This window comes from Lynx canadensis, chromosome A2 (assembly GCF_007474595.2).
Source record: "Lynx canadensis isolate LIC74 chromosome A2, mLynCan4.pri.v2, whole genome shotgun sequence".
Classification (NCBI taxonomy): domain Eukaryota; kingdom Metazoa; phylum Chordata; class Mammalia; order Carnivora; family Felidae; genus Lynx; species Lynx canadensis.
The window spans coordinates 40,007,894-40,033,666 of NC_044304.2; the positions used below are offsets into that span (position 1 = coordinate 40,007,894).

General features: G+C 35.1%; 1 protein-coding gene across 1 annotated transcript in view; it reads left to right on the forward strand.

Annotated features, from left to right (window-relative positions):
- PPP4R2 (protein phosphatase 4 regulatory subunit 2) overlaps window positions 1-25,773 on the forward strand; it is a 53,882-nt gene that overhangs the window by 20,966 nt on the left and 7,143 nt on the right. The window contains exons 3-4 of the mRNA XM_030307249.2: window positions 15,562-15,732; window positions 24,698-24,791. Coding sequence (XP_030163109.1) covers window positions 15,562-15,732; window positions 24,698-24,791 — 265 coding nt within the window. The remainder of the gene's footprint in view (window positions 1-15,561; window positions 15,733-24,697; window positions 24,792-25,773) is intronic.

Consider the following 25,773-nt stretch of genomic DNA (forward strand, 5'->3'; position numbering starts at 1 on the left):
GGCTCGAACTCACGGACCGCGAGATCGTGACCTGGCTGAAGTCGGACGCTTAACCGACTGCGCCACCCAGGCGCCCCATTGTTTTTATTATAAAAGTAGGATACCCTTGTAAAGCAATTTGAACAGTGCAGTTATTCATAAAAGAAAGAAGTGACAGTTCCTTCCATTTCTGTGCCCCAAGATGTGTTGAATTTTTATATTCATTTCAGTAAAATGCAAAACGGAAGTGAGAATTTAGTAATAGCTTTAAAAGAAAAAAGTCACCAGGAAAAACTGAAGCATACTTGAGCGTAAACCTTTGTTTTCTAAGGAATTAAATTCATATTATTCATGAATAGCCCTTTAAAAATACTGCTAGGATCAACTTTGCTTTCTAATACTCAGTTTGAATATTTTTATTTCTCAGAAAGTTTCAGCTTAATTCAGTTTATAATTTTGTTGACTTTAAGCAATTAACCTTTTTATACTTCCCTTCAAAAGAAAAAACATAGATACGATTGGCTGAAATGTACAACCTTCTTCATACTTAATAAATTCATAAATATGAATTCATTTATGAATTCAGCTATAATTTCTGATCTAGGAGAATCATGTTTTTAGGGCTGATGCGGGAACCTTATGTATTTTGAACACTGGATATTTATATTGGAAAAGATAAAATTCAAACCATAATCAAGGGATAAGGTGCAAATAAAGAAGCAAATAGCAATAAAGTTACTTTATTGGCAGTAATCTGTCATACAGAGGTGGTCAGTGTATATAACAACATATAGGATCTTTGACATTCTGGAGGGTTTCATGCAGAGAACAAAACTAAAACCCAAATTGCCTGACTACCGTGCGTGGGTAGGCTGCTAGATTGAATGATCAAATGGTTCATTTGGGGATGTCCCCTTAGACTTGAATTAATTTTTTAGTGTCATAGCATTTTAAATATTACACCATAAGAAGTAAACTTTTAAGTTGTAGTTTGAAAATACCGAAGAGACTTTTTTCTCAGCTCAGATTTCTACTTAAAGATAGAGCATTAAGGATGTAGTCCTCAAAAGAAAAATAGCTGTTTGAAAGCATCAGATTCATTTAAAACTATCTTGCTTGCAAGCAGGACAAACTGATTTTGGTTCTCTTAAGCCCAAAAGAAAGTGAGAAAGGAAGAGAAAGATTTTTTGGAAAGATACTGAGGTAGATAGAATTTAGAATCACAGGGAGAGTTAAACTACCAAGCCAAGGATAGGACGATGGGGTACCTTGGGGGCCTCCGCCATAGAAGTTGCTGGATCTCTCCTTCGGATTCCTGCCAAACGGGTGATTTAGTCCAGTAACTTCCATTGTGTGTTCTCTCCATATTTCACATTTCTGGAGGAAAATGTCCAATTGGCCTAACCCAGGATTAATCCATTTCTTTTTTAGAGGAGGAGGCAGGTAACATGGACAGGGAAACAGTTGGTTCTTGGAGGCCCATCTTTGTGTATTACATCCCTTTCCTAGAAAGTGGCTGGGGAACCAACTCAATCGGTGTATGCTATAATCAGCATATGTGCATATACAGTATCCCCAGTTCATTATACAGGTAAAGTATTAAAATTATTACCTTAAAACTGGTAGGAGATTATAACTGTGACTTGGGGGAAACAACTCCTGTTCTTTTATTATGAGAAATTCATTGTCCTTACCAGGATCTCTGAATTGTTGAAATGCTTACAATTTGAAGGATAGCTTTTGCTTAAGTTCTTATCAGAATGTTCTCATAACAAAAAACAGTTCCCTCCCCAAAGATAATGCGTGATGCTTAGCTTCTTAGTACCTCTTAAGGGGGAAAAATGGTCTGGGGCAGAACGTAATAGTTGCTTTAAGGGAGTAATAAAAATGCTTTGAGAGAAGTAGAGTAACAAGTTGATTTCTGAGGATTAGGGAAAACTTTGATACCAGAGGCAGTTAAGCTCAATTCCGCTAGAGGGAACAATAAACAAAGGGATAGTCAGGAAAAAGTGAATGGTTACGAAGGTGTATTTGGGACAAATCAGAGTATCTTGCCGATACAAAGAATTTTGCATTTAGAGAGACCTTAGAAATTATTGAAGGTTTTTTTTTAGCAGAAGAGAGAGAAAGCAGAGCTTTGCCTTGGGGAAACTAGTGTCTAATTCAGGTGAGTTACTGGACTTTAAGATAGAGGAAATGAGAGCTTGAAATAGGGCAGTGTTAGTAGGAATGGACATGGGAGATTCTCAAACATTGGGTTATGGTTCTGTAGACATTATCCATCATTCTCATCTTGCCTGAGTTTCTGTATAGGCTTTTCTAAATGGTTTCTTAAAAAGCAGTTTTGCTTGCCCTGTTTAGTGTCTAATCTATGCTACTAGCCATGGACGTGCTACAATGTAAATAACATGTTATTTCCCTGCTTAAAATTTTTATGCACCCTCCTTCTTGCTTAAGTTAAAATTTAAGATCTTTATTATGTTTTAAGATGCATATGATTGTGTCTCTGCTTAGTGTGATATTCCTCAATTTGCTCCCTTTGTTTTTTTCTGCTTTGCTAAACTACTTATAGTTCTCTGGTGGATCATGCTCTCTCATCTCAGTGACTTTGCTTACTATTGCCTCTCCCTGGAACAGTCTCTTTTCCTTTGTGCTCATCTTTTTAAGATCTGTACTAAGTCTGGAAAACTTTACTCCAGGTAGATAAGTCTTTAGCCCACTTCCAGTACTTTGTGATTGCTTCCATCATTATTGCATGTAGATTTTGTTTTGCTGTCTTTTTTACACTTGATCTTAGCCAAAAGGCTGAGAAATGATGTTTTGCTGTCTTTTTTGCTTAGATGTGAATTCTATGAGGCATCTAGACTTTTTTTTTGTATCTTTTCCTACTGCACAGTAGCATACAGATGCATATTTGCATTGCCTTTCTTACGTTTTCTTTTCTTTTTTCTTTTTTTCTTCTTTTCCTGTAACTAGATGTCCTGACTTTCTAGGAGTATGGATTTTGAAGCCAAATACCTAGGGTAAAATCCTGGCTCTGCCACTTACTAGTTGTGCAACCATGGGCCGGTTATTAAACGTCTTTGTTTCTTAGTTGCCTGCTGATGGTAAGATTGATGAAATAATACTGCCTAACTCATAGGGTGGTTGTAAGGATTGAATTAATATGTCCAAAGTGCTTAGACCAGTGTCTGACATTGGTGGTTGTGTGTTTTTACTATATATTGCAGTTCACATATGAATCTGTACTCCTTTTGCAAAAACAGTTGCACATATAGTGCTTCCAAATCTGTTTGGAAAGTGGTATTTTCCTGATTTTTTCTGTACTGTAGTTGGGTTGCGTTATTCCCACCAAAGCATGCTTCAGGATATTCACCAAATAATTACTGAGCACTTAACTATTTGTCAAACATATTTCTGGTAGTTGTGGTGTATATTTAGGTGAAGAAATATGTGGGCACATAGTAAATGTAATAAATTGCATGTTATGTGATTGTAAAGGCAATGGAAGAATAAGAAGAGTAAGGGAAATGAGAGTTAAGGGTCAAGAGGTACTTGTAATTTTATTATTTTTTTTAACGTTTATTTATTTTTGAGAGTAAGAGGCAGTGTGAGGGGGAGAGAGACACGGAGAGAGGGAGACACAGAATTGGAAGCAGGCTCCAGGCTCTTGAGCTGTCAGCACAGAGCCTGATGTGGGGCTTGAACTTACGAAACGGTGAGATCATGACCTGAGCTGAAGTCGGACACTCAACCGACTGAGCCACCCAAGCGCCCCAAGAGGTACTTGTAATTTTAAATGCAGTGGTCAAAATAAGCCTCCTATAGAAGAAGAGCATTCCAGGGAGAGGAATCTTCCAGTATACAAGTCCTTGAGTAAGAGTGTGTCTTGCCTTTTCACAGGCTAATAAGGAGGCTACTGGAGTAGACTGACCAGAGAGAGGAGGTCAGAGACATAAAGGGGATTGGAGTTAGCTTATGTAAGGCAGTGTGGACCATTGTAAGGACTTCGGCCATTACTGTGACTGAAATTGGAAGACATTGTGTAGTTTTGAACAGAGAAGTGACATTATCAGACTTCAGTGTTAGGATTGTTTTACAAACGGCTGTGCTGAAAATGCACTTTATGTAAAATAAGCTAGAAGCACAGGTTATTGAAGATTGATAGTAGCTTGGGTAGCAGGAGGTGGTGAGGATTAGTCACCTTCATTATATATATATCTGGAAGGTTTAACTGACAAGATTCCTTGTAGATAGGCTGTGGTGTATGAGAGAAAGAATGGAGTCAAGAATGACTCAAGGGTTTCCCCTAAGCATAGAAGATGGAATTTCGTTACACCTGAAATGGAAAAGGCTGTGGCAGGGGCAATATTTGGGAAAGATAAGCATGTTCAGTTTTGGACATGATGAATGTTATGTTAATGTGGAGCAGGTGCTTGGATGGATGACTGTGGAGATCAGGAGGTATAGTTTTGGCATATAGATGGTATTTAAAATCTCCAGACTGGATCAGATCACCAAATGTAGATAGAAGAGATAGTCTGAGCTTTGGATCACTCTAGAATTAAGCAGTTTGGGAAACTTGCAAAGGAAAATGAGCAGCAAAGACCAGTGAGTTAAAAGAAAACCCAAGAAAATAATTAGGAAACAGTGATCAGCTGTGTGAAATACTCTTTTAGGGCAACTAAGGATGAAGTGTGAGAATTGAACTTTGGATTTAGCAATATGGAAGTCATTGAGGACTTTGTTAAGATCAGATTAATTTTAGTGGTGCGGCTGAAAGCTTGATTGGAGTGAATTTGAGAGAGAGAGGGAGACAACTCTTAAGGAATTTTCCTGCCAAGGAAAACAAATGAATGATGTGGGGGATAGGTGGGTCAGTGGAGGAAAGAGGATATTTTTGAGATGGGAGAAATACTGATATATTTCCATGGTATAGTGGAAATTATTAGATATTAAAAAGTAGATATAAATGTAGTTAGTAGGAGAAAGATGGAATTACATGAGTGATGCTTTTAGGTGCACAAATGGAGAATCTGGTAAGTTAATAGATGAGAGAATGTATAGTTCATCTGTGATTACAGGAGGGAATTCAAGGTGTGTGTATATGATCCTGATAGTAGGTGGTTAAATGTGGTAGAACTTTGGAAATTTTGTTAACTGCTTCAGTTTTGTAAGTAAAACAGGAAGAGTCTGTGATGGTGAAGAACTCGATGCAGATTTGAGGAGAGAAGATATAAAATAGTTACCTATAAGGGTCTGAGAGTGAATAAACTAGGGAAATATATTACCTGTCAGCGTTAATAGTGTACTTGAGTCTAACCAGCATGGTGGTGCATTTTTCTATAACTTTTGTCTTCCTCTTTCTGTGCACCAATGAACGGGCACACATGTGGTGGGGATTACCTTTAATCAGTGGAGTTGATTTTGTGAGTACAATGAAGGCAAAGAGAAACTAGAGAGTCAGCTGTATGTAAGGGGGTGATTATAATGAGTATTATAATTTAATCTGGGTAATGAAGAGAATATCAAAGGGGAGGATATCCAGGGGAGGATATCAAAGTGGTAGGATTGGTGGATTGGAGATCATGGTGGAATCAGAATTTTTGGAGCAAATGTAATATATGAAATATTTTCTAGTTCATCAAGAACTGTAAAAAATATAACTAGCTAAGGTTTGACAATGCTAAGTGACATATAGATTATTTTTTCCTATTCTCTATTCTTATCTGTTAGCTGCAACACTTCATTTATTTAGTTTCTTTAAGGAAATAGTTTGTTAATGGTGGAAGGAGGAATATTGGTTAAAAAATTTTTCCTGTCTCTGATGAAGGGAATAAAGACATATTCTTAGGCCAGAGAGATTGCCTGAAATTGTTATAATCTATTATGTGGTAGTACATAAGATTTAGCCCAGCCATTTTGTTATAGTCTAACAGAGATCTTGCTCACTGTTCCGATTCTTTCTTAGTAAATGCCACCTGGAAAGCTCTCTGCACGGCTCTGCTGTAATTTGCAGGTGCTCTCCCTGTTCAAGTTTCTTGAGGAAAAACAATCATTGAGTGTTTCCTAGGTGTGCGTTACTTTGCTAACAAGCACTCTACTTACAGTAATGTTAATCCTTACAGCAGTTCTGTGAAGTAGGTACAGTTATTTCCATTTTACAGATGGGGAAACAAAGGAGGGATTATCTGTCTTAGATGAAGTGAAAAGTCTGAGCTGAAATTTGAACTCAGCCTAGCTTCCAGTTTATTTTCTTGGTTTCATTATATATAGGTTGACATTCTCAAGAAGGGTTGTCTATTTCAGTGTCATGTGTTTGTTTTCCACACGTTGAGACAGTTCTTGGACCAGAGTATAAATTGTTCTTGCACTAGATGCTGTGCTTTTAATGATGTTTTTTCTTCTTTTGGGGAGTATGTAGAAAATAGAAAAATGCTAAGTAATTAGATTTTTATTTAATTAGTAATTTTAGAGTAGCACATAACTCTGGGGCATATTTCAGAACATGAGTAAAAATAATCTGTATGTGATACAGCACAAAATAGACACATATCAGACAATTAAAAGCCACTATTGCAAATACTGTTTAAGACTGTTTGAGCCTCATCTTCAAACTCAAGATTCTGCAAGATGAGGGGCGCCTGGGTGGCTCAGTCGGTTAAGTGTCTGACTTCAGCTCAGTTCATGATCTCGCCATTTGTGAGTTTAAGCCTGGTGTCGGGCTCTGTGCTGACACCTCAGAGCCTGGAGCCTGTTTAGGGATTCTGTGTCTCCCTCTCTCTCTGCCCTCCCCTGTTCACGTGCTGTCTCTCTCTTTCAAAAATATATAAACATTAAAAAAATTTTTTTAAAGATTCTCCAAGATGAAACCTGTGTACTAAAATGTACAGTAATCTCCTGCCACCTGTGGATGTGTAACCTCATTTTTATATTTCAATAACAAATTGTAAAGCCTTAATCATTTACTGTAGAGAATACATTGCAGTCTTCTTAGAAAAAACCCAAACAATTACTGATTCTTTGTTTTGCAGCACATGAGTTTGTCTCTTAGTCGGGTTAGAAAGATTTGTTGTTGGTTTTTTTTTTTTTTTTTTTTTTTTAATTTTTTTTTTTTTCAACGTTTATTTATCCTTGGGACAGAGAGAGACAGAGCGTGAACGTGGGAGGGGCAGAGAGAGAGGGAGACACAGAATCGGAAACAGGCTCCAGGCTCCGAGCCATCAGCCCAGAGCCCGACGTGGGGCTCGAACTCACGGACCGCGAGATCGTGACCTGGCTGAAGTCGGACGCTCAACCGACTGCGCCACCCAGGCGCCCCTGTTGTTGGTTTTTTACCTCTACCTTTCTCAATATGCAGAAGACTACACCTGAGAAAAAAAAATTAAGGTCAGATCTTCACAGCACATTTTCCTGTACAGTTGGAAGTGATTCATGAGGTAGATTTTAATGTTAAAGAACATTTTATTCATTTCTTAAATGAATCCTCTGCATTTTAGAAATTGTTTCTGCCATTGAAAAGTATATATGCATATTATTTTATTCTTCAAATTTTGTGAGTCTTTGATCTTGCAGTTACCATTTTCCAGCCTTACTAAATTTCAGGAACCAATGTAGTCCTCAAAAAAAGGAATTGTGTATTTCTTTTTTTTTCAACGTTTATTTATTTTTGGGACAGAGAGAGACAGAGCATGAACGGGGGAGGGGCAGAGAGAGAGGGAGACACAGAATCGGAAACAGGCTCCAGGCTCTGAGCCATCAGCCCAGAGCCCGACGCCGGGCTCGAACTCACAGACTGCGAGATCGTGACCTGGCTGAAGTCGGACGCTTAACCGACTGCGCCACCCAGGCGCCCCAGGAATTGTGTATTTCATTAGTACTAAGTGTGTTTGTTGAGGGGGCAGTGTGTCCTCCCCCCCCCCCCGCCCCCCCCCCCCCCCCCCCCCGGTTCATTTGGCATTGTCTGGGGACCTTTTTGGTTGTGATCACTCAGGGTGGGAGTGCTACAGGAAGTTCTCTTATAACTTGGAACTGTCTAGCCCAAAATGTCACTAATGGTAAGTTTGAGAAATTTGATCTCATTAAAGTGTCTTCTACTTTTAGGTCCTGTATCTTTCCACTTTGTTTTTCCATACTCCACTCATCCTTCTAAGGTCTAGCTTACAGTCCCACTTTGTCGTGAAGCTTTTCCTAGATAGCTCTAAGCCTGCATTTCATGTTTCCTTTCTTTAGATTCTGTTGTACCATCACTAAATCTCTACAACCAGTAGTTTCTGATGTCTTATTTGTTTACTGTCATTGTATCTTGTTTTCTAAAGTCATATTAGTGGGAGATCAGGTTGTATTTTTTCTGGGCTGTTGTTGACTTAGATGTATAGTACGAGTTGGTAGAATGAAAAAAGGGCCCAGGGCCTACCTAGGCTCTGGCAAATGTAGCAGTGGAGAAAAGGACCATTTCCTGTGGATGGGAATTTGGGAGTTGTTAATTTATGAATTGTGGTGAAAGTGATAGCAGTAGTGGTGAAAGTGGAGAGGAGAGTGACCACCCCCTCCTAGAAGGGGCAGAGTAGATCCACCTCGGCCATTAAGCTAGGGCTATTAGAAAACCTCAGTACCCTCTGAGTTCTGAATTGGCTTTCTTCAGCCTGAGCTGTGCTGTTAGAGATGTATTTTTGTTTGATTTAGCTGTTTTTATGGGATAGTGAAGGGTTCATGTTTGTATAGTAATAAATTTTAGAAAGATTTTCAGTAAGGGGTTAAAGGGGTTAGCTCAGAGTTAAGTATAAATCAAGTTAATCAGAATACACTGTTTCTTCAGCTTTTTGTTTTAATTGGTAGGGAGAGATGGGTGAGTGGAGGAAAGTAACTTGACTCTTTAGACATGTTAGAATCCTTATCATTGAATGTAAAAGTTGCCAAAGAAGAAACCCAAGTTCATGCTGAGGTATTACCTGAACGTTTGTGTTACCTCTTGAAGCTTTCTTTTCCATCCGATTGGATCCTTGATGTGTACAACTGTCATGAGATTTTTAGTACTCTTTTTTCTTAATGTTTATTTTGAGAGAAAGAGCACGTGCATGTAGGGGAGGGGCAGAGAGAGAGAGAGAGAGAGAGAGAGAGAGAGAATCCCAAGCAGGTTCAGCATAGGGCTTGATCTCACCATGGTGAGATCATGATCAGAGCTGAAAACGAGAGTCAAGTCAGAAGCTTAAACATCTCAGCTGAGCCACCCAGGCGACCTGAGATATTTAGTACTCTTAATTTGAAAGATTCACTTTTCAGTGTTTGTGTTAGAAAGAAATGTATTGCTTTGGAACAGGTACGTACCATGCCACCTTCAGATAAGTGTTTGTGCAAGAAAATGTGTAACATTTGAAGGGTAATTTCAAAATAGGAACAATTAGATAAATATTTTAGTGTCACTTCAAAATTTATATAAAAACAGTTTTCATTATTTTAAGCAGTCAGTACAGAATGGGAATCTGAAAGTTATGTTCACACTTAATGTCACATAGTAATTTCCTTTTTCTGTGAGTAAGAAAAAGATATTTTAAAGGGATAGGGAGGGACAGTGGTTCTTGATTGGGAACAATTTTTGTCTTCTAGGTAACATTTGGTAATATTTTTAGATGTTTATGGTTGTCACAACTTCTGAGAGTGGGGATTGGGTACGACTGACTTCTAGCGGTAGAGGCCACGGATGCTGCTCAACATCCTATAGTACACAGGACGTTCCCCTGTGACCAAGAATGATCAGGCTCACAGTGTCAGTGAAGCCAAAGTTGAGAACCCCAGGATGAGAGGATTGCAGAGAACCTGTTCAAACACAAAAGAATGTTCTTGTGAACAGTGAACGTAGGTTAAAATACTCAGGTTTACTAGCAGTGAATGAAGTGCATATTAAAGTGTTTTTCTACTATTAAATTAACAGGAGTTTTGAAAGATTTTAATATTTGAGTGAAATAGGTGTTAATATACTGTTGGCCCTATACACTAGTACAGCATTTCTGAGAGGCTCTTGAAAGTATGTATCAAAAGTTGCTATTTATATTTTAAAGTTTTGACTCCGTAATTCCACTGATGGTAATCTATCCTAAAGTAATAAAACAGATCCCTCCATTAGGATGTTAATCACAATTACTTCTCATTGTAATGAGCTGGAAACAAACCTAACTCTTCTTAAAATGGTGGCGATTAAATAAATAATAGTGCAACTATATATGATACAGATTAAAAATCCTTCTTTCAAAGACTGTTGATCATGTGACAATACCTACATAGTGAATAAGGAGGGAAAGAAGGATATCAAACTAAGGATGCCAAATTTTAATAAATGAGTAGAACAAAGTTTAGTGAAAAATACACTAAAATGTACTTTAATAATGATTAATGAGCAGTTTATGGGCAGTTTTTATTTTCTGTTTTCTAATTTTTTATGACTGTACCATTAATCAGAAAAAAATGTTTTTACACTCTAGTAAAATTTTATACTAGTCCTATAATTTCTTAGGGTATTTCCTGATTAATCTGTCCTTTCCCATATACCTAGTTTCCTTTTGTGTTGCTTCTATGTCTGGTCTCTCTTCTGTATTTTATTCGCTCAGTTAATTGATGAAGTATAATATATGGCATAATCATGATGAAAAGGGAAGGTTCTCTTGAACTAGTAATTTGTATTTTAAAGTTCTTAAAAATCTTGTCATTTTGTGTAAGCAGTTCACAATGTACTCTTATTTTTGCCATGTGTTTTTGCTCATGTGATTGAATATTCAGATTAAATTTACTTAGTTTTGCTCTCTCCTGTCATGCAAAAATTCTGACACTTTGTCACCTGACTTAAATAGCTGCCTTTTGAAGATTGTTTTATAAGCCTGTCACATTGTGTGATTGATCAGCCTCCTTAATTTTTTTGTTTTTATTCATTCTTGCCATATTCCCTTTTGATATTTCCAAATGGTGTAATATTTGGTATCCCTTGGAGGTAATAGGCCTCTCCTGTGCTGTCTTGTGTTAGCTTCCCACACATTGTGTGGCAACCAGTGAGGCTGAGTAGGAGTGATCTTAATAGAATTTGGAACTGTAAGAGGCAGCAAATTAAAAGTTGGTGGTCACTGGTCACTAAAATGTTTTAGAACCAGCTGAGCAAATAAGAGATGGCTTTTCTGCCCTTGAGCCTCTAAAAAATACCTTTAACTCGAGAATTGTGAGGGAAACATGTTTGTTTTGGAATAGACTTGTAAGTTCCTCTAGAGGAAAAAAGTGTGTGATGTTTTATTGAGGGATATCTTCATTAGTGATGTGAGTTGTGCCTTTCTAGAAGAGAAACTGCATAAAGAGAAAAATGGAAAGATAAGAAAATGAAGGGAGATGAGGTTACTTTAAAAAGAGTAATTTCAGTAAATTCTTGAGTTAATCTTAGCAAAGTAGATTAAATTGTATTTTATTCTTTGGAAATTTTGTATGTGGAGGAATTGATTCTAAAGTTGAAAATGTGTTTGTTTCGTGAGCATCTGTTTAGAACAATTTTATTTTCATTTGAAAAATAAGGTGTTTTTGTTGTTCATTTCTAGTTTCTACTCAACCAGTGAGTACATTCTGAATAAAAATTTTTTTTTTGTTGCCAGATTCTTAATTGATTTGATCATGGCCTGTTTTTTGTGGTCAAATTATATAATATTCAGGGAAGCATTTTCTGTTTTTGTTTTTGTTTTTTTAATTTTTTTTTAACGTTTATTTATTTTTGAGACAGAGAGAGACAGAGCATGAACGGGGGAGGGTCAGAGAGAGAGGGAGACACAGAATCTGAAACAGGCTCCAGGCTCTGAGCAGTCGGCACAGAGCCCGACACGGGGCTCGAACCCACATACCGCGAGATCGTGACCTGGCTGAAGTCGGACGCTTAACCGACTTAGCCACCCAGGCGCCCCGTGTTTTTGTTTTTAATCATGTAGTTGTAGTGAAACAAAAAGTTGCACCTTTCAACATTCTGCAGAAGTGGTTTTTCATCTTTATATGGTGTAGTAACTTCTGAATTGCATCTCTTGGATCTAATTCTTAAAATACAGTATTTACAAAATTTAGATTATGGGACTTATTCTTGGCTGGTAAGTTAATATGATACTTTTTGAAGATCCCCATAGTTTGCTTGTGTGGGCTGTATCTTTTCCGTTAATGTGTGTGGCTGTTTTTTGGGGTTTGTGTTTGTGGGTTTTTTGGGTTTTTTTGTTTTTGTTTTTTAAATCTTGGGTGGATTGACAAGTGGTTAATGGAAAGATGGGAAAAACTCCTGTGTGTATAGAAATCCTAATTCATAAAGTGGATTATTACTTAGTGGCTTTATTAAAACTATAAAAAATTTTAATTTAAGAAATAAAAAGCATAAGTGTTCTCTTTCAGTAATCTTCCTTGGTGTGTTTTAGTTGAATGTCTCTGGGGAGCCTAGTGAAATTTAGAGATAAATTGTAGTAACCACTGGCAATTGTATGTTAATCAGAAATTAATATAAGGCATGTCAAAAATTATAATATGCTGCCTCTGCTCGTTAAACCTTGAATTCCCCTTCCCAAAATAGACCAGGGAATGGAAGAAAGGTGATTGTGCAAATAGCTTTTGTTAATCATCCTCAACAAAATTTTTTAGTATCAATGCCATTTATATACCATGTAATTTAACTCATTTAATAGAATGGAATTGTCAGGTCACGTGTTAACTCTGTGTTTAACTTTTTGAGGTACTGCCAAACTATTTTCCCACAGTGGCTATAGCATTTTGCATTCCCTCCAACAATGTATAGATTTCCAATTTCCTTACATCCTCCCCAACACTTGTTATTGTCCATCTGTTTTCATTATACACCCCTTAGTGGATGTGAAATAGTGTCTTGTGGTTTTGATTTGTGTTTCCCTAATGGATAATAATGTTAAGCATCTTTTAACATGTTTTTTTGGCCATTTATCTTCTTTGGAGAAATGCCTATTTGGGTCTTTTTTTCATTTTCTAACACTTTTGGTGTAAAATATACATAAAAATTTTAGTATTTTAAGTGTATAATTTGGTGACTTTAAATACATTCAGAGCTTGTGCCACCATCTTCATTATCCATGTCCAAGCCTTTTTGTCTTGCCAAACTGACACCCTGTTCCCATGTAACAGTAACACCTCACCCTTCCCTTCCGCCAGCTCTTGGCTAATGTCTTTCTGCTCCTTGCCTCTTTGAATTCATTTTAGATCCCTCATATAAGTGAAACCATAAAATTTGTTGTTTTGTGTCTGTCTTATTTCATGTAGCATATTATGTTCAAGATTAATCAAAGTTGTAGCGTGTGCCAGAATTTCCTTCTAGTTTTAAGTCCTAATAATATGCCATTGTTTGTATATATACCACATTTTGTTTATCCATTCTTCTGTTGACTGATGGTAGTTTCTACCTTTTGGCTATTGTGAGTATTACTGCTTTGTGAGTTGGTGTACAAACATCTTTTGGGTATCTACTCAGAAATGGAATAACTGATCATCCAATAATTCTTTGATTTTTTTTTTTTTTTTTTTGAGAAATCACCGTCCTGTGCCACAGTGGCTGCATCATTTTGCATGCCCACCAGCCAGTGCACAAGGTTTCCAGTTTCTCTACATCTTCAGCAGAGATACTTGTTATTTTCTGTTTCTGTTTTTGTTTTTGTTTTTTTGGAATGCAGTCACCCTAATGGATGTGAAGTTCTGTCTCATGGTTTTGATGTATGTTATCGTAATGATTAGTGATGTTGAGCATCTTTCCATGTGCTTATGGGTCATTGGTATATCTTTGGAGAAATATCTACTCAAATACTTCACCCATTTTTTTCACTGGATTGTGGCCCATTCCCTGCTGAGTTGTAGGAGTTGTTTTTACCTCCTGGATAGTAATAATACCTCATGGGGGAGATTATTTGCAAGTATTTTCTTCCATGTTGTGGGTTGCATTTTCACTTTTGTTGATAGTGTCCTTTGAGACACAAAAAGGTTTTGATTTTGATGTAGTGTAATTTTTTTTTTTTTTTTTTTTTGCTGTCACATAATATTGTTGACGTCAACAGTGACTGATTTTGAAATGTCTTGGGAACGTATACAAAACCTCAGCTCACACTGAAAGGCATTTTCTAGAATTTTCATTTTTTGTTTTGAAGTTCACATTTTATTGTTGACCACAAATATTTTAGTTCTTTCTCTTCAAGTCATTCATTTTTGAGAAAATGTCCACCACATTCTCTTGTTCTGAAATAGCCTTATTTGACAGTCCTTTCAAGCAAAAGTGGCCTTCTATGATAGCAGCTAGTTCCACTGGCAACAGTATTCAGCTGTTGTTCCTTGACGTGTCTGTAGTATTTTCCTATGCAGCAGAAGTTTTTTTATGTATACTTTTCATTTTGTTACTCAGAATATTAGAAAGATGTGTCTTCAAAGGTTGAGAATTAATAAAATGAGTATTTTTTTTTTGTTTTATTAAACATTAAGTGAAAGGGTTTTTGTTTTACTGTGAATTTGGTGGTGAAGAAGATGATGACTACTAGTAGATACAAGTTTTGTACTGTTACCTTGATTTGTGCTAAAGTATCTTCATTTTCCCACTGCTCTTTTTGCACCACCAAGACAAATGTTAACACAGTAAAAACAAAAAAAAGTTTGGCCTCTTCAACTATACTTTGAGAATAGCTGTCCTGGTTTTTAGGATTGTGGATGGAAGGGAAAGGTGATCGCAGATTAGCATCCCCCTTATTTTGCTTAAGATTGATCTGCTGCCACTAATGGTTTTACTTTCTGTGTGGGGAATTGGTTCACATTCCTGATTTTTTGATCTCCTTGAATTTAGACTATTTAGGCAGGTAGCATCCCAATTTTTTTTTTTTTATATTAGTGGGAAAATGTGAGAGGACAGGAATAAAAATATATTTATATTAGTAAATGAATAGATACTAAAAGCACATAAAGAAATTGTGTATTTTTACTTTGTAGATACATATTGTATAGAACCTGTGATATATATACTTTGTTAAAAGACGTAAGATTCTGAAAATACTAGCTGAAAGTTAAAGGAGAAATGGAAGTTTATTTTGCTGTTTAACATAGATAAAAGACAAGAAGCTTAGAGTATAGAGTCATTTTGACTTCTTTATTTAAAATTACAAATGTGAACTTGCTCTGATTTCTAATAACCTATTTAAGATGGGACAGTAACACCTCCCTGGTTAGGTTTGTTATGAGCAATAGAGTCAAAACAAAACTGTTTTAAAATGCTAGTAATGAGACATAGCATACAGTAGCCTTTCAGCCTGAGGTAGTTCTTTTTAAAGAGATTTGGGTGTCGTTTGGGTCAGGAGTGGGGAGAATTGGACATAACTAGTTTGGAGCTTCTGAGTCAAATTCATCAGATGCAGTCCTGGTATATGATACTGAAAAAGATACTCTCACTGCTACTTATTCAGATCTTCATTTTGTTACCATTCGTGTCATGATAAATTCTGTGTTTGTGGTTTGTGTTGAAGAGTTATAAAGCTACATGATACTGTTTTTTTTTTGTTTGTTTTTTGTTTTTTTTTTTGCTTATAGGATTCAGTGGTCCCAATTTAAAGGCTATTTTATTTTCAAACTGGAGAAAGTGATGGATGATTTTCGAACTTCAGCTCCTGAACCAAGGGGTCCTCCCAACCCTAATGTCGAGTATATTCCCTTTGATGAAATGAAGGAAAGAATACTGAAAATTGTCACTGGATTTAATGGGTATGCACTTAATACTATTTTAAAGGTTTACTTTTTAGCAGAACATTATGGATTTTTATTTACGCTTTGTTCATTGATTATCCATTAAATAAGTTCTGTGTCTTTGGTGACATTTAGTAGTTACTGATTTTTAGCTTACAAGTATTTAAGATAATTACAGCATTTTAATGTATTTAATTTGTTTAACTTGAACTACCTTTATGGGTATCATTGGCATTTGAACTTTAAATGGGTATGACAGTGAAAACATTGAGGAAATACGTTAGTTTTTGCTTTCCATTTTATATGTGATACTATAAGTCATTATACTTTATCTAGAACCTGTATATCATTGAGATAAATGACACCTTTTTGAAAATGAAAAATAACAATTTATGTACATATTCCCCTTGGAACTTTTTACTTAAAAATTTTTTTTTGGAGTTCCCCTTTTACTCCCAAGTAACAAGTAACTGTTCTTAGCCCTTTGTAAAACATTGCATTGAAAAGATACACTGCACTAAAATAAAACTACTATTTTAAAAAATGTTGCTGCATGTCATATTCTGTGTCATTTTAATATTTTTCTTTTTAGGACTTTGTATTGGGGTTCCTTTTGAAGGTCAGAAGTATTTGTGAAGTTGAATTGTTCAGTATTTACATTGGCAATAGCAGCTTGGAGTGTGGGTTGGCAATACCAAATTTAATGAACTGTGGATATGTTAACTGAATTCATATTTGGGGTAGGGAGTTTCATTTGTAAGTATTTTTAGGTAGCATAAACAGTCTCATTTTTTCCCTTCAGATATTTAAACACATGGATTTGCACCAAGATAGTGTAATTCAGTTAATTCTTTATATGTTATGTTTTTGTGCCTTTGAGTTTTGCTTAAAATAACACATCCTTCGGCTTTGGTTTGAAATTAAGTCACTAAAATACTTCCTTGGGGGTAGAATTTACGGCTGTATGTTTGAACTGCCTTTGTGGGTTTGGGGTGGGAGGGAGACATATTTTGACTTTGTACCCTGTTGTACTTTTGTACTGTACTGAAAATTACTGATCTGTATTCATTAATTTCTTTTTTAATAATAGTGTATTTTAAATGCTCATACCAAAGAAAGTCACACACTATATATTAGAAGTATGTTGCATAAGATTTATTCTTGATCTGAGTTCACGGTAAGAATGCTTTTTGGGGATATTTATAAATAGTGTATAGGTAGATAGTATTTACATGTTATGGTAACTTTTATTTTAGTAAGTTATGGCTACCATTTAAAAATAAGAGTTAAGGTAAAACAAGTGATACCACATATACTACTGCATTGTTAATGTTAAGCTAATTTACTTTTGATTCTCAATTAGTAATACCATTTTTATTTCTTTCAAATTAAAATGGACTGGATAGGTAGGTTATTAAATAAATCTAAATATTTATAATCTCTTAGTCTATAAAATAGGTAATTGACTTACTTCTGAAAATGATTTGAGCAATCATTTAAATACCTAAGTATACTTAAGACGTAATTGCTTTTAAAACATTTTTCATCCTTGAACTGTAAGTATTTTGAGCTTACATTGTTTTTAATTTGATGTTTCAGAATAGTAGTTATGAATCCTTTTCCCTAATCAGGCAGGATCCAAGTCTTATTAATCAGTGGTAAATAATTTTCAGTTTTTACTTAAACTTTTTTGTCTATATTATCATATATTGGCATATTGAAATGTGTTTATGGTTTTTCTCAATTTTATTTTCATGCTTTGAATACATACAAATGCTGTTTTAAAAATTTTGCTATGAATGGTGGCTAAAATTGCACTTTGGTCTTTTTCAGCCAGATTGAGGATTTGTCCTTTCTAGTATATCTTTTTGCTATTATAATAGGTCATCTTTTAAGTAACAAAAATGATACTTGGTCATGGTTTCAAAAAGATCCTCAGGTGTCATAGGAGTAGTCCATAAAAAAAAAAAAAGTAGGATCATGTCATGCTATTTGTATTTTCCTTTCTAAGAGCTTTGATATCACTGTCTCATTGCATTTATAGTTGTCTATGTATTTGAAATAACTGCATTATTTTTTATTATACAAGCGAGTTAAAATTCATTTGCCTTATTTCCATTGGTGGTGGGTGTTTTTGACTTCTACAGGTAGTGCTTGTAGTGAGCATCTGTATACATACCTTCTTGTGTTGATGAATGTCACACATTGAATGTATATGTAGATTGTTGCTTTTTCTTTTGATTTATAGAAATGGAATTGATAGGTCAGAGTGTATGCATACCTAAATTTTTACTGATCCTGCCAATTAACCTCACAAAGTGTGTTAATTTGTCATTCCATGTGTGAGAAAGTGCAGATACTGTAATTATTCACTAGTTTGTGTGTGTATATGCATAGGTTTGTGTGTCTTTGACTGCAAGTGAAATTGAACATCTCATTAAGTGTTTATTGGCTCTTATAAATTGTTGTTTCATACCCTTGTTTTTCTTACTTTGAGGCTATTTTCTCACTGGTACGTTTATTGTTTTGGTTTTGCTTTTAATTAGTAAAAGCTCTGTTGTAAATGCTTCATAGTATTTAGCTATAAAATAGAGTATCCGTTTTCCAAAATTATTTCACTATATTGTCAGCACTTAAATTTTCCCTCTTTGAAGTAGTAATTGTCGATTGACTTGTTGGCTTGATTTCTTGAACTGTAAGGGGTTACAGACACAGGGTTAAGTGTCTTCCAAACAAGGCCTAGAACAGTCAGTGCCTGAACATAGTAGGTTTTCAAACAAGTACTGAATAAATGGATGAAAAGAACAAAAGCATGCTTCTATATTTATATTTTGTTTCTGGTAGTTCATTCCTATAATAGTACACAGGGACTTCAAGGGGTAGAAAGAATGTAATTTACATTTCTGGTAGTTTTAAAAAAGATAGTTATATGTCCTTTAAATGACTGAAGTGGAAGAATAATGAATACAAATTAACTGTGTGTGCTTCTCCTTTGTCAATGGTGTTAGAAGATCTAAGGCCTTTCTAAAATAAGCAGTGAGTTTCAGTTAATTGTGGGTAGTTGACTAATATAGTATGGCTATGTATTTATGAGCATGTCTGGAAGAGATACATAACCATTTGATGCCTAAAAACTTTCAATTGTTCTATCATCTGTAAGGCAGGTACAGTCAGTTACAACAGAGGAGTGCTTTTCAACTTTTGACATGATAGTCTTTCTGAATATTGAATTTGTTCTCTAAAGTTACTTTAACATACATGACTGACCAGATTTTTCTTAGTCCTAAAAACTTCACACTAATTCTTTTACGTGTGGGTTGCATACGTATATACAGATATCTCTTGTAAGTTTCTGCACTTGAGTGTGTGCCTCTTCATACCTTTTTTAAAGGTCGTATATGAGATTTTTATACTCTTCTATCTGCATCATAGATGTAAAACACACTCCTGTTTTGATTTTGTATTGTTGCTTTACAGTTAGCTTGAGATTACTCAGGGATGAGAAGATGGGTTCTAGTCTTTTGTTACTTTGTTCTCTTACTTTGACCTGTTGGTTGCTGAATTTTCTTCTCTAGTTAGGGAAAAAAAAAGTTTTTGCGTTTTTTTTTGTGTTGAGCATATTAAATCTTGTAGCTGTGTTTATTTTCTTTGATCTCTTTCACTTAGCATAACTAGTTGAGAATTGAAATTAGTAACCTACCCTCCTTGCTCTACCACCACTTTGTCTTGTCCTTTGGTAATAACGTTTGATTTGATGTCTAATACAATGTTTTAAATCGAAAGGTAGGATATAGCAGAACTCTTCATTTTTTCTTGACATTTTCTATTTGATAAAAGTACAGTGACAAATCAGCCTGCTGTAGGCACTGTAAAAGATGATTTAACTTGATTAAAAGTGTTGACAGTTGCTACGGACTTAGTTTGGGATGGGGAATGGTGCAGATACTAGTTTAGGATTACTCAGCATTATTTTAAGAGGCTAATTCTTCGTTTTCTTAATTGTTTGTACTTATAATTTTACATTGATGTTTTCAGTATCAGGATTTCTAACGTTGGATTTGAGATAGAAAATATATACCTAAGAATGTTTATGTGTATATTTATACAAATATTAAAGCCTGAGTACAGGTAGAGCATCTTGCTTTCTGTAAAAAGGTAATGTCACGTGGTATTTCTGACTTTTGTAGGACCTAAGAGTAAACCAAACAACCCGTTTAGCCTTTGATAAATTAAGATATATTTAAGTTAGTTTTTATCTAAATAGTTCAGGTCAGATTTAAGTAATTCTGTTAACTGAATGTAGCCATTAATAGAAAATAAAAGACAGTAAAAACCACATCTTTATGCATAAAATAAAAGCGAGCTGGCTCTTTTAGCATTTTTCATAATAGGGTGTCTGATTTTATGGTTATCGCTTAGTTTTTTTACTTGAATGGCCTGTGTTATATTTTATATTCCTTAATCTTCTTCATGAGGAAAGTTTATTGTATTACAAGAGTAAGATAATAAGTTATCTGATTCTTATCTTAGATCCTGAATAAAATGTGCATTTTCTTTTTCTGAATGCATTCTTTCCAACTGAATACCTTGGTATGCATTCAGAATATTTGTACATCTTAGTGATAAAAACATTTAAACAGACTAAGATAAGTTTTAATCAAACTATAATCTCAGGTTAAAATATAAGGTAGGAAATTCTTCCTTTAGGTGTTGGCTTTATTGTGTAAAATTTCTTTCTTTTAAAACTAACATTGAATTGCTAATTTTCGCTTAGATGTTTTTCTCATGTACAGACCCTTTCCTGATACTTGAATTCTCACAGCTTTCAGGTCTGTAGGACTTGATACTTTTTTTTTTTTTTAATTCAGTGAATGGGAACAGATTGCAGTCAAATTAAGATATACTCTGTAGCTAATATAAAATGTGTGATCCTCTTTAATCAGGGTTAGTTGCTCTCCTTGGAATTAAAAGGAATATTTTTAAAGACAAATAAACTTTTGATTTTGTTCCTCTGTAGTTGGTCTTTGGAGTGTTTGTGCTTTCTAGTCTCTATTAATTATTGAAAGGGATCAGGATGATGATGGAACCTAAGATTTGATGAACACCTTATAAAATATTTCAGGCATTGTTAAGTGGTTTATATACATTATGTTATGTTACATTTTGTGTGTGTGTATATACACACACTTGGAAATGGTCTCCCAGTGGGCTATCAAATATGCTTTTTTTACTACACTATATAATTTTGTACATCAAAAGTAGACTGGTTGACAGTGTTCTCTAGTGTTTCTGAGTAATGCCATTTTGAAAGAACCTGTCACTTTTGGATCTTTAATGTGGTTTTGTTTTAAGTTTTGCTGGATTTTGTAGACACTTTTTTTTTTTTTTTTACAGTGGAAAATGCTAGCTAATCATGTTCTTTTTAAAAGTCCATCCCCCCCCCCCCAGTTCCTTATGTATTCTTTGTTTTTATCTTTGGTGGGCAAATAAGGTAATACGTTGCAGAGTAAACTGAATACATTTTTATTTCAAATTACCCCAAAGATTTTTTTTTTTTTGAAAAATTTTTTAATGTTTATTTTTGAGACAGGCAGAGTGAGCAGGAGACGGAGGCAGAATCTGAAGTGGGCTCCAGGCTCTGAGCTGTCAGCACAGAGCCCTACGTGGAGCTTGAACTCAGGAACAGTGAGATCATGACCTGAGCTGAAGTCTGATGCTTAACCAGCTGAGCCACGCAGGCACTCCCTGCCTCACAAAGATTTTTCTGCTAAATTTTATATTTTACAGTATATTGTTCCATTGAATATCCTTACCCCATTTCCCCAAATTTAGGGATTCTGGTTTAGGTTTTTCATTGTGTGCATTTTTGCTTTTTTCTTCTTAGCACAGGGGTCTTAAGTTAGTGATTTTTATTGGTATATGTGCTGCCGAAGCGAGCATGTTTAGTGATTTTTATTGGAAAAAAACTTTACTTACAGGAGCTAGAATAAATGGTTTTGTTTGCTGTGTCTCAAGAGTAACAGAAGAGGGATGCCGGCTTAGTCAGTTAAGCATCTGGCTCTTGATTTCACCGCTGGTCTTGATGTCAGGGTCATGAATTCAAGTCCCGCACTGGTCTCCGTGTTGGGCATGAGCCCTACTTAAGAAAAGAAAACAAGGAACCGAAGGCAAGCTTTTTGTAACAGTTTTTGTAGCAAACATTCATTTTGGATTTGTCTGGTTTATTCTTAGGCCTCTTTTTTAAAGACCTAACTCAGATGAAGTGTTCCCAGGTTCATGCTTGCTTCCTTGGCATACAGCTTATCCTGATAGCATTGTGTACAATCTTATTAGCATTTACTGTGATAACTTATATGCTCTGCTACTGAGTAAATATTTCTAGCTTATATTTACTTAAAAAGTACAACTGTGTGTAAAGAGACCTTCATTGGAGTTATCAAGATTATATTAATGTTTCCAGTGCATACTTTTATTTACAAGTAATATTTATATTTTAGCCTGTTCAGGTAAGGAGTAGGGGTGTTATATGACATTTTAGTGCCATCTGTTGGACACTTGGTAAAATAACTCTTAAAGCTCCAGAAGGTGCCTAAGAAGTAAACTCATTTTATCACAGGCTATTATTGCAAACATGGTTATGCAGATATAATACGCTCCCCCCCCCCCCCGCCCCCAAAGTAGTATTATTTACCAACATATGCAGTGTTGTTAATTGGCTACACTTTTACTTACCTTCCTAAAGAAAATAGGCAAAACATTTAGGGTAAACATTGTTAACAAACAGCTTAAAGATATTTATGTTTTAAAGCTATTTATTTTTTTCCATTAAAAAAAAAAAGTTTATTTATGAGAGAGAAAGTGTGAGTGGGGGAGGGAGAGAGAGCATCCCAAGCAGGCTCAGTCTCAGGAACCCGAGATTATGACTTGAGCCAAAATCAAGAGTTGGATGCTTAACCAACCGAGCCACCCAGGTGCCCATAAAGCTATTTTTAATTTAAGAGAATATACTGGTTTTGGTTCTTGAAAGAAATGTAGTTGGAGGAAAAGATAGCTAGATATAACATCTATTTAAGTAGTTGTCAGTTAAGTATTGTTTGATTGTTCTTAACTTTGGGTGCTATTTGCTTCTTTTTAATAACTTACCCACTCAGTTATAGTGTCACTAGAATAGCATAGGTGGACTGTGTTCAAGGTTTGGGAAGTAATGAACTTGAAGAGGGGCTGACGTACAGAGATACTGTTAATATTCAGAAATCCCTGATGGTAATGCATTTCAGATATATATGTGTACAAATAACTTACATATTGAACCTAATATGTAGGAGGAGATCCTGCCCTTAAGCTTTCAGTTAAATCTGAGGAAAGACAAATTGTAAATTTATGTTGTTTATTATATATGTAGCTTGGGAGATTTTTTTTTTAATTGTTTAAATGTAGTTAACAGTTTTGTGTATTAGCTATATGTAGGTTTTCAGTTGTGTTGTCTTTATAGAAATGAATAAAACACATGTGTAAGCTGACTGTCTTGTTTCTAGTAACGTTGTTGATGTGCCTTGTTTCCTTTTTCCATTTTAAAGATTCTTAATTTGGACTGTATACTCCATTCTGACTGTATTTTCAAAAGGAAGAAATGGTCTTTCTCAGAAATCAAAGGCATTTCCTTTAGCATTCATGATGACATCAGAGAAGTTCTGTAATTTCTAGCTCCTTCTGAGTATTTGCGGCATCAGCCACACACATCTTTTAGTTCGTGCTCAGTCTTTTGTTGGCAGAATGATAGCTTTCTCAGTTTTAGGTTTTGATGCTACTTGAGAGAAGATTGAGTCTTGGCTTCTTATATGTAAAATGTTTTCATATAAATAAATGTATATTTTTTCAAAATAGGTTCTAAGTCTTATATGGACTTTTTATAAGAACATAAGGGTAGTATTGATGCTAAAAATAAGAGAACCAAATATAGTTTGTCAATTTAGACAATTAACAAAATTTTAAGTATGTTTGGAATAGTGGAAAGGGAAGACAAGGGATTTCAGGTTAGAGATACTGGCTTTGAGTCCTGGCACTGTTACTCACTCACTGCTTTCCCTTGTTGAGGAGAGTACTGTGTCAAAATGCCTATACTCAGTAAAGAACTTTGTGAATGTTAAGTCTTAATTCGAGGTTTTGTAATTGTTTTTAAGGAGAATAAGTAGGTTTGAATGGCAAATACTGAAGTCTGAAGTTTATGTTTGTACTTTTTAGCTGTTTGTCCTAATGCTTTTATGTTTGCTGTTCACACTGTAATTCTAAGGAATGCTAATAGTATGTGAGATGAATTTTTTTACATTTATATAATGATACTAGTCCAACGTATATCAGTTTTGTATTTGGTATGATCAAGTGAAAATGTGATTGTGGTTGAAGTATTTGGTAAAGTTAATAGGGCAGTTATCAAAATGATGGTGTTTGTATTTTATGTCTGATGAAACACACATTGTATATAAAACTGTAATTATGGAGCGGGACCTTATTTATAATACTTTTTTATTGAATTATTTGCTTTGTTCCATCCGATAACAAAACATTTACATTTTTTGGGGGGGGACACTGTACAGAAATCTTTGTGTGCAAAGGAATGCTTGAGGAAAAGCTTCTGTATTTAATAAACCTTAACTTGATTATTACTTGTGTTGCCTCTCTTGTAAACTTAAAATTCAATTATATTCAGAATGTTAAAATTTTTTTCTCAATTTTGAAACTTTCAAAAATGTCTTTCTTTTTTTAATTACTTTTTAAGACAAGGGATTTTCTTATTAAAAAGACAGGTGTACTTATTGTCTTGCTTATTTTTAAGTCACTCATCTATTCATCTTCCTATTGTAACATTTTCTTTTGTCACTTAATACCAGATGACTAGGTAAATCTTTAAATAGCAAGATTAGTGATGTTCCTGATTCTCTTAATAATTAATGATCTCAAACTATAAAATCATATTCTTTTGCAGTATCCCTTTTACTATTCAGCGACTATGTGAGTTGCTAACAGATCCAAGGAGAAACTATACAGGAACAGACAAATTTCTCAGAGGAGTAGAAAAGGTATTTATTTTATTTTTGGAATTATATTAAACTTAGCCTAATGTATTTCAGAAGAGAGTATTGAGTAAGTGCTGTTATAGGCATCTTTTCTTCAGATAGGCTTCCTGAAATCTACCTAAAGTTTTTCCAAGTTGTTTTCCTAATTTGGGAAAAACTAAGTTTTGGAGAGAGATTTAATAGGAGGGGCATAGAGGGAGGGCTTGTGATCACTTAAGTTTGGGGAAAGCACCTTACTGTCTTTTCAGAGTTCATGGTATGCATTCACATTAAAGGCTCTGCAAAATTCTAGCATTGATATTTTAACTTCAATTGTGTTTTGCACACTTGTTTACCCATGGAATTCATTTATTTCTGGCTTTCAGAGGTGCACAACTTTGGAAAATCTGATGCAAAAATTTAAGTTAGATATTGAGAAAGATGTAGATCAGACTTACGAATGAAGAAAGCATTGGGTTTTTTTGTGGGTAGGGGATGTTAGTTATAAGAGAAGGGTATTTTGGACAAAGGAAACAGTGTGATAAAGACATCAAGGTGTTTGAGGAAATGAAAAGTAGGAAATTGACTTGTCTGGAGTAAAGAACCAGTGAAGAAACCCTATGAGAACCAAGATTGGACCAGTGGGTTTATAATTCCCTGTGATTGATCCTAAAACATAGTTCAGTGTTCATAGTTAATTCAGATTCAATTCATTTTACCCTTGGAGCAGGAATCCAAAACCATTTCTTAGTGATTTACAATAGATCTTAAGGCCTTACTGGATTAATGTATTTTGTTGCAGCTTCCATGCCCTCAATTTAATAAGATTCCTGAAGGGCAGGAAACTGAGATGATTCGTCAGTACTTATTTTCAGCCTATGGACTTTTAGCAATTAGATTTTGGCTATCTTTGGGTGAAGAGGCAGTTGTAGCAGTTGTACCAGGGGTGGCCCTCTCACCAAATCAGGGCTACAGTGTTTGATTTGGGTGACCATAGACTAGTTAT